Source organism: Lissotriton helveticus, chromosome 1_1 (genome assembly GCF_964261635.1).
Source record: "Lissotriton helveticus chromosome 1_1, aLisHel1.1, whole genome shotgun sequence".
NCBI classification, from domain to species: domain Eukaryota; kingdom Metazoa; phylum Chordata; class Amphibia; order Caudata; family Salamandridae; genus Lissotriton; species Lissotriton helveticus.
In genome coordinates this window covers 726,611,234-726,621,217 of record NC_136057.1, presented here as the reverse complement: position 1 = coordinate 726,621,217, position 9,984 = coordinate 726,611,234, and the positions used below count along the sequence as shown (strand labels likewise).

The window sequence follows — 9,984 nt, the reverse complement described above, 5'->3', positions numbered from 1 at the left end:
GAATGTAAGATTCATCTCTTAGGACAGATCTATTAGGAATAAACAAGTCTTCTCAGATAGAAACCTTTGGAACTGTAAATACTTTGTTTTCTGCAGGAAAACAATGTGTATCCTGTTTCTCAGTTCTACATAAAATAAATGTTGGGTCTGTTGAACAACAGGCATTTTATAGTTGAGCAATTTAGGTATCTTTAAATCAGATGTACAAAACAATATTGAGGCCGAAAACCCTTCCATTCACAAAAAATCCCTCATTCAATTAGGAAAAGCTTTCCAAATTCCAAAAGTGGTTATGCTTCTCAGAATGAGTCACCCTTAGGAGGGAGGGGGGAAGTGGAATCTCCTCCTATTTGCAATTCACAATGAGATGAATGAATAATTTCTGATCTGTTGAACAGCTCCCCTTTGAGAATGCTGCTAAAAGGCCTTAGGAGGGAGCAGGCAGTGGTCCCCTGTACCATTGTCTACTCCCAATATTTTCCCAAACAGGAAACCACCTTTTTTGAAGCAGTACCTGATTCTTTAAGGGCCATGAGCTTCTGCACATAAAAGGTTTCTCATTAGGGAATGCAAATATGTGGCTGGTGATCTGTTGTCCCTTGTAGCCACAATCTCTGTGTTTGTAGCCAATTACAGGGATTGCAGATAGTGGCCTACCTAATCAGTATTTATTAGGAAGGTCATTATTTTCTGCGATCCTTTGTGATTGCACAATTTCCAACACAACCTATAACAACATAGTTTCACTTCACAGAAAATAAAGGACGCTAGCAAAAAGTTTGCTCACAATTTGGACCCTCTATTTGCGACATGCCTGTTACTACATGTGGACCATAAAAAGTAACTTAAAGAATGTTCTTTTGAATAGGTGGGTTGAATCAAACCCTTGATATGGAAACATCCATAGTCCCTTCATTGTGCAGGTATGAGAGATACCAAGTTTTTTGATATGTTGATCGGGGGAGGGAATTTCAAAGAGTGTTTGCTTTTGAATTTCCAGAATTTGTGCCCATGTGATTTACTTCTTTAGCACAAAATGACCAAGACAGAGTTAAAAAACACTAAGACGATTTATTAAGTAACTTTGCACATAGCAAGTTATCCCTGGTGGGCTACAATAGGTTGTTTCTCAGACATAATGGTAATAGTTCAAAATAAATAATCTGCAATAAACCACATGCTTCTTCATAAACACTTACATGTACTCCTATTTTTGAGAAAGGATCCCTGTGAGTTAGATCATTAAACATTGCAACAGTAAACTAAAGTGTTGTTTTGTATTATCTGATTAAAGCAGCAGATGGGGAAAATGGGTTACAGATGTAAAACAGAATTAGATTTTGGTCCTTTGCTACCAAACAGCTCCCAGACATTCACCCTTAAAATCCTGAACACAAGTGTTTGTTGAAGAGAGAATGAGTACTCCCTCAGTTTCTCGAAGTCCTGCTTCAATGTGGATTTCACTTGCGGGGAGGCGTGCTTTCCCATTTCTTAATATGGTTTAGTGGGTCTCCACATCTTGGTCAGTGAGAAGACTCTATTATTACTCCCTGATAACATAAATACCATATCTGTAATTGATAGAAAAATATAGCTTGGCTATCTTATGACATCTATATGCAGGGACAGATAGTGTATCTTGAAACATCCGTCTTGAGAATGTTAGACTTCTGCTACATGGACAGCTGCATACCATGTGCCTTCAAATCAATCTGCACTAGTAAAGTGCCTCTCAAATGACTCTCATATGCCTAGGCTGACCATATGTGGAGTCCTCTTGAAAAAAATGAGAGGGATTGCCCTTTTAAACGTTACTCACACGTTTGGTAAAAGAAGATGTTGAGATATGTGGAGATCACTTGGTTCCAATGTTGAAGCATAGCTCTGAAAGCTCTTTTTGTCTCTCTCCATTAAATATCACCACAGACAAAAAAAACAAAAAGCCATTTTTATCACCCAGCCTTTGAATACTGCCTCAGTACAGGGCTTTAGTTTGCTTTATGCCTGTAGTTACTCTGCTCTGGAGAGATCCATAATATGGACCAGAAACTAATAAACAGGACTTTAATTCTGACCGACTCGCCTTATGCAGGCATGCATCGCTCCTTAATATCACATGTGTGCACGGTGTTCTAGTCTACCTGTCATGTTTACAGAGTCAATAATACACAATTAATAGTTCTAATATGCCAATTTGAAGACCTTCTTTATGACCATTAAGAGCATTATCTACATAATAATGCCCTTCTCCGTTTAATCCCTTATAAAACAACAGAGAGTCTTACACACTAATGTTCCCTCGTTGTTCTTTTCCTACCCAACCTGAAGTTCAGGCAAACGGTGACACATAAAATAGTCTGTGAGCTCAACTAATGTTGTTGCTTTCTAGAAAATAATATTCTGATGAAATTACCTCTGTCGAGGTCCTCACTCTTCATGCGTGCAATTCGGAACACACTCAGGAGAATAGGACACAAGAAAGCACTGTGTAAAACTCAGACACCTATCCCTCAGTGGTTAATACTATATCTCAGAAACAATAATTTGGTCAAGCACATGTTTCAAAGAAATGTTCTGAACTCCTGTTGAAAATCGTTCATGCCACATATCGAAGCAAGACATAGAACATCTGGTAGGAAGGGGGAATTGTGCAGAGAATATTGATTTTCACCTTTACGTTTTGGGGAACCTTTGGAAAAATGATAGACCTAGAAGGTATTTCTTTCTGAATCTAGGAATGGAAAATAGTGTTTAGCCTGCCTTGAATTGCATGGTCTTTTGGGCTATTGGCAATAGCCCAAATGGCCCTTATAGTTCCAGGATATTTGGCTGAACACTCGAAAGATGAACCAGATTGTACGATGAAACTTCACAGTGTCATGTGCAACCACCATTCAGTGAGAACTCATGCGAACGAATATGATGTTCAATAAAAGTGGACAATCTGAAAACCTCGCAGGCACCTGAGTGCATATGCATCAATATTGGTATGACTTATCTTGTTGTTCTCTAAACGCACAAGAATGAGACGACTTTCTAAATGCTGTCTGCCACAGAATGAATCTTTTGGGATACGTCGAATTTGATTATTGAACAAAAACAGAGTCAGGAGAGTAATTGGCAGTTTTCGAGGAACCTCCAATAGTTGATTGATGCTAACATCCAGATGCTCAAGACTTGACAGACCTTTAAAGGCACTAGCTTCGATTCTTAATATTTTGTTGCTTGAAAGAATTATTTGAGTTAAATTTTGTAATTTCAAGAAATCATCTTTCTTCACAGATGTTATGCTATTTCCACTGAGTATCAATTTTCTCAGTGATTTGGGTAAATGTTTGGGGACAGCCTTAAGTAAATTACTAGCCATGTTAAGTGTTTCGAGTTTAGTCATATTTCGAAAAGCCTTCTTCTTAATCCTCTTGTTTGTAATTTGATTGTTGTTCAGATGCATGCTTTCAAGCTCAGATGGTTCACTGAAAACATCATTTGGAATTGATGTTATTTTATTGTCTTCTAAATATAGTTCCTTTAGACTAGTAGTAAGATTGGAAGGAACAGCCTCCAGTTGGTTGAAATTCAGTCGCACAATTTGCAAATTCTTTAATGAATTAAATGTTCCACTTGGGATGGTTTGAGCCGTTATTCCATTTCTTTCAAGGCTGAGGATCTTAAGATTGGTGCAACTACTTATAGCACGGTCTGAAATGTGACTAATGTTATTGTCATTTAATCGAAGTTCCAGGAGAGATGGCGGAAGGTCTGCAGGGAAGCTGGAAAGATGATTTTCTTCCATGAAGAGACGTGTGAGCTTTGGCATACCTTCAAATGCTCCTTCTATGGCTCCATCCGTCAGTCTGTTGTTATTTAACACTAAGAACTCTAATGACAAATACTCCTCGAGCAAGTCCAACTGGATGAAATCTATCTTATTATTCATAAGCAATAAATATCTTGCATTAAATGGTGTTCCATATGGTATTTTAGATAATCCTTTGTCTGAACACTGTACTACTCTGAAAAAGAAACAGAAATTATGAGATTTCAACATTTAGTTATCCGTGTGCTATACAATCCTGCATCATTTAAAACAAATATTATAAGAGTTCTCATTCTAGGAGAGAGGCACGTTTTTAAAACTATGAGGAAACGTTTTCGAATAAAAGTGTTATTATATATTTATGCCTTCAATGAAAATGCATACCAATAAACCATGCAAAACTGCTCAGCTTTTACGTTCTTGATCATATAATGAACATCGCATAGCTCATAAAACTGTTAAATGCTTCATTTTGCTGCAAACTGAAAATATGAACATTTTTGCTCTATAATAAAACTGTAAATCGAGCACAGTTCTGCTCAGACAGTGTCTCATATGAGACAATCAAGTGAATGTTGCTTGCATGTGAATAGTCAGTGTGGTAGCAGCATTCTTTTTTTTTTACTAGACCGATTGTGGTGAGTGTACTTACCTATTGCGCTGAACAGTGCCTAATTGGAATGTTTTTCTGACATTCTTGCTGTTCTTCAGGTATGGAAAAGAGTTTCCAAATCTACATACTGTTCGTTCACCAGCCGCGGCCCGTGGATGGAGTTTCGGTGGGGCAGAGAGGCAGGATGGGGGAGGGGCAGGGTGGGGGGTGTTAAAAACCGGAGTATGGATAATTGAAGGTAAGTAAACAATTTAATAACAAAAATGAATTTCGTAGCGCGCCCTGCATCGCAAAATGTGATGCAGGGTGAACTACGAAATTCGTTTTATTTATTAAATTGTTTACTTACCTTCAATTATCCATACTCCGGTTTTTAGCACCCCCCACCCTCCCCCTCCCCCGCCCCGCCTCTCCTCCCCACCGAAACTCCCTCCACGGGCCGTGGCTGTCGTTCACATGCTGTCGTTCATGCATCATGACATAGACCATTATTCATACACTCCTACTCAGGCGATCCCAACATCTCCAGGTGTCAACTGAGCTCTTCCTCCTTCCAAATAGTATGCTTCAGGCCGTTGCCTAACAGACAATCTACAGGCATGGTAGGGCACGCAGCTACTATTCTTCTTTTAGAGAACTTGACACAACCCCTCGCCCACTCAAACGGGACCAGAGCTACGGGTAGATTACTCTCATGGCTGTCTGCGACTATGACTCGGTGGAATGTGTTAGGGAGGACCTGCTCTGACGACACCACTGACACCTTACAGAAGTCATGCTGGCTCCTGTTTCCCTAAGAGCCTTCAACCATTCACAGGGACTCACTGCCTATGATTGAAAGTACTTGCAGGCTTCTCGGATTTTGGCACTATGCCCTACCCTCCACCCCCCAGGGGCACTAGGATATTCCCTGTCTGCTCCTCAAAGCTAGCTGGGACCACCTCTTCCCCAAACGCTATGATCGCTAACTCAGGTGTCTGCCCACTGGTGGAGGGTTGTGCCTTCTTGGGACATTGAGTATCTCCCCTGGCGTGCCCATATGTGTACACTCAGTACATTAGGGGACAAACCGTCTTGTCTGTTTATCAAAGAACCCCTTCTTCTTTAGTACAGATTGTGACTGGCTACCACTGTTTCCATGGGATTTTTTTTTTTGTAGAACTTTTTGTTTTTAAGTTATTCTCCCCCCTCTTTCCTCCGGTGGGAAACCTGACTTCTCTTTTGGGAATCTCCCCCAGGTGACTTTTTTGGACACTCCGGTGCCATCCCAGAGGTCTGCATCCTCAGAAAGCTTCCTGGAGTCAGTGCTGGTGCAGCTCTGTAAAACAAATATTGACCATGTTATCCCTAGAGTAAAGTTGTACAGCCCATTGTTATCATTACCTTTGCTCTCCTTCACCCAGCCATTTAGTGCCTTTTTAGAGTAGTTCAAGACATCCACTCAAGACTGATTGGGGAGATTGTGGTTGTCCCTGAACCTGTTGTCATACTTTCATGGGTCAGCTAAAATGTAGCTAGAAGAATGGTTTTCATGGGGGTGTACCTGGTTTGGTCTTCTACTTCTAGGGTCAGAAGAGAGTCCCTCCCCACTGGAGGCATATGTTTCCACAGAACACCTGTTAGTCCTGGCATCCTTAGAATGATCTTCTCCCAATCTTTTTGCTTTGGACTTCCACATTTTGCTGCATCTTTTTGTTGGCCTTAGGACTCTGGGCACTTTACCAGTGCTAATCAATGCTAATGTGCATGTGTTTCTTCCCTAAACATGTGTGTAATTGGTGTATACCTGATTAGCATAGTTGATTTACTTGTAAGTCCCTTGTAAAGTGGTATACCATATACCCAGGACCTGAAAGTTAAATGCTGTTAGTGGGCTGCAGCACTGATTGTGCCATCGACAGAAGTAGCCTTTGAAACCTTGCTCAGGCCTGCCACTGCAGTGCAAATGTATGCAGTTTACTGTCACTTCGACCTATTTATTTATTTTTATTTAGAAAGTTTTATAAAGCGCGAACATGACCCTTGCAGGTATCAGAGCGCTGTACATACAGCGAAAACATAAATAAACTCCATACAATAGAAGTCAGTATAGTGACACCACAAGGAGTACACAAACAAGATCAGGGAACTGGTAGTGGGCCACACAAGATCCATTTCTCCTAGGGTGTAAAATATTTCATGTAACATTTAGTAAAACAAGCCACGTGAACTTAACACAACATAATACAATAATTGACACACCTGAAGGGTGAGGGCCCTCTGGTAAAATAACAATGAACAACCAAACCTAAAATAAATGCAGAACAAAAAGTTTGGAGAAATGTCAGGTCTGTCAGCAAGGGGACATGTAAAAGGTAACACGATGATGTAGTTAATGAACACTCAGGAAAATCGATTTGTCCTGTTTCTTAAAATAGGCAGTGGAAAGATTGGCTCTCTACTCTGAAGTAAGAGCGTTCCAAATTCTAGGTGCCAGACTGGAGAATTTGGGTGGTTTCAAGAGAAGTGTGGATGTACTTCTTAAGTTCCGATTAAAGCCAGAAAGAACGAGCTGGTTCGCAAGATAGGCCAGATTATTGTAATGCAAGGCTTTATGCATGAGGCAAGCTATTTTAAAGTGAATCCTCGCTTCAATAGATAGCCAATTAAGCTGCACAAGGTCAGGTGTAATGTGTTTGTGTTTTTTGGAGCCTGTGATGAGCCTGGCCGATGCGTTGAGAGTGGCTCTGAGAGGGGCCAAGCTGGATTTAGGAAGCCCCACAAGGGTCACCAGACCAAATTCAAGATGTGAGATCACCAAGGATTGTACTGCAGGTGGTAAGTCTTCGGTCTGAAGGGAAGGTTTGATTTTCTTGAGGGTGTTAAGATGAAAGTTGGCACCCCTAATAGTGGCATTGATGTGAGCTTGCATGTTAAGTAGCTTGTCTAAGGTAATGCCTCACGATTTAGGAGAATCAACCACGAGAGGGGTGCAGTTAAGGGCTGTGAGTTGCTTTAGCCAGTCCAGTGCAGAGTGATTGTGGGGGCAATCAGCAGGAATTCAGTGTTGAGGGTGTTCAACAACAGATGATTCTGGGCTAACCATTGTTCAGTTTGCGAAAGAGCTTCATTTAGAATGTTAATGTCATCTAGAGAGGAGATCTTCAAGTAAAGTTGTGTGTCATCCACATACATGTGGTAAAGAATGTTAGACTGGTTCAGAATGACAGTAAGAGGTTCCATAAAGAGGTTGAAGAGCAGGTGTGAGAGTGTGGATCCTTGCGGAACTCCAATCCTGACCTGGGTACTGGAAACAAGGGACTGGTTGAGCTTAATCCTTTGAGTGCAATTGTGTAAGAAAGAGGTAAACCACTATAGGACCGGTCCAGCTAAACCCATCCTCCGTTGTAGAAGATTAATCAAGGTTTTTTGTTTGATGGTGTCGAAAGCAGAAGACAGGTCCAAAAGGATTAGAAGACAAGGGACATTCTGAACCAGGGATTTCAGTGCGTCATCCACAATGTGGGTTAGAGCAGTTTCCATACTATGCCCTGCTCTGAAACCGGATTGATAGAGGTCCAGTAGGTGAAATTTCTCTATATAGTTGCAGAGCTGCCTGTTGACACATTTCTCGAGAAGTTTGGCTAACGTCATGATGCTAGTGATAGGTCTGAAGTTGTTGGGATCAGATAAATCTGAGTTAGGCTTCTTGGGGATGGGAGTGACTTGTCCAATTTTGAGGCAATCAGGGATGTTTCCCTGCAAAAGGGATTCATGAATAATCCGCGAACAAAGAGGTAGAATGGCCAAGTTGAGATCTTTAAATAATTTAGCAGGAAGTGGATCATTGAAGTGATTGGCGGTTTTAGAGTTGCCATCTCGTGGAGTAATTCTGTGTGATCTGACAGGATAAAGGAATTCCAAGAGGCGTAATTTTTGGGAGAACATCTGAAAGAACAGTAGACCACCTAGGGGACCACCCGCTTCTCTGGAGATGAGGTGAGGAGTAGGGGCGGCACCATGGGAATGCTACATAGGAGCTCCAGTTCGATTTTCCTACTTTTTTCTGAGAAGTGCACTGTGAATTCCTCCCCGCTAGGAAGTGGAGTTGCGGAGGACAGGTTTGGCTTGGAAATGTAGTTTGCTTGCTGTTTGATGATTTCAAAAAGCATCTTTGGTCTGTTTGTGGCGTAGTCCAGTTGTACTCTGAAATGGTCAGTTTTGGCAATGCAGATTTTTTTATTGTATGCACTTCTCATTTTCCTTAGCTGAGAGAGGCTGGTGGTAGAAGGTTCATTTCTCCAAGACCTCTCTAAAAGCCTAAGTTTACGTGGTTCATCATTTAGGGAACCATTAAACCAAGGCTTGGATTGTTTAAGGGGAATACTTTTAAGTTGTTTCGGCACAATAGAGTCAAAGTTATTAGTCATAATGCTAATAAAATGGTCAGAAAGATCATCCAGGTTAGTCATGTTAGGTGAAGGCCCACGACTATTCATGGTGATGGAAGTAAGAGCGTTGATGATTACGTCTCTCATGTTGTGAGTCAATTGTTTAGTTTAAGAGGTTGTCCCGTTCTGCTAGGTGACTTTTCCAGTATGTGGAAGGCAATTTGATGATGGTCCGACCAGTCACAATGTAGGATGTCCTTCATTTGAATGAGATTGTCTCTAGCAATAATGAGGTCCAGGGTGGCATCTTTGATGTGGGTGGGATCCTTACAGATCTGAGAGAAGTTGAGAGCAGAGAGGAAAGTCTTCAAGGAGCTGACTGAAAGATCATTGGTGTGATTTCAGTGGAGGTTAAAGTCTCCAAGGAAGAAATGGTATGGTTGATCAGAGCATGAGCTAATGAGCTTCATGATTTGCTCTAGGAAGATCAAATTGTCACCAGGAGGATTGTAAATTGTATGGAGTACACAGACAGTCTTGCCCTTATTCCAAATTTCTGTCATAAGTGGTTCACAGGAAGGTGGCGGAGCCTTCTGAGATTGCTTTACAGTCAGGCTGGAGTGATGAATGCAGGCAATGCCCCCCCCCCCCCCCGATTTTCCTGGGTGATCACCTCGGATAATGACATAATCAGGTGGTACTAAAATGTCCAGAACCGGGGAGGAGGTATTGTTGAGCCAAGTTTCGGTGAGAATCAATAAGTCCAAATCTTGTGCTAAGATGAGTGCTGAAATGTCGGCAGCATGTTTCACCGCAGAACTGCAGTTGAGCAGCAAAGCATTAATGTGGGGGAAGGTGTTAATCTCTTCAATATGAGTAGAATTTATTTGGAGTAGGTTTTCCTTATTAACTGATCTGGAGTTAACCCTGGGTTCCCTTTCAGGGATGATAGCGGGGATGTTAATAACGGAGTTAGAGGAGGCATCAGACCTCGAACTACTATATGAGAATACAAGAGCGTGGATGTCTTCCTACGACAGCTGAGGATGAAACCTACGAGGTCTGTAGTGATTGTTGGACAGAGGCCTAGAGATCCACCTTGAACTAATTGGTGATCGGGAAAAGGATTCTTCGTCCCCAACCCTGCATAGTCTAGGTGTGTTGCAATACACATTCGCAAGTGG

The 9,984-nt window shown here is 41.5% G+C and overlaps 1 protein-coding gene across 1 annotated transcript in view; it reads right to left on the bottom strand.

Moving 5' to 3' along the window:
• Positions 1-2,926: 2,926 nt before the first annotated feature.
• The window catches only part of LOC144770636 (podocan-like), a 77,027-nt gene continuing 69,969 nt past the window's right edge, over positions 2,927-9,984 (bottom strand). The window contains exon 4 of the mRNA XM_078655334.1: positions 2,927-4,013. Coding sequence (XP_078511460.1) covers positions 2,927-4,013 — 1,087 coding nt within the window. The remainder of the gene's footprint in view (positions 4,014-9,984) is intronic.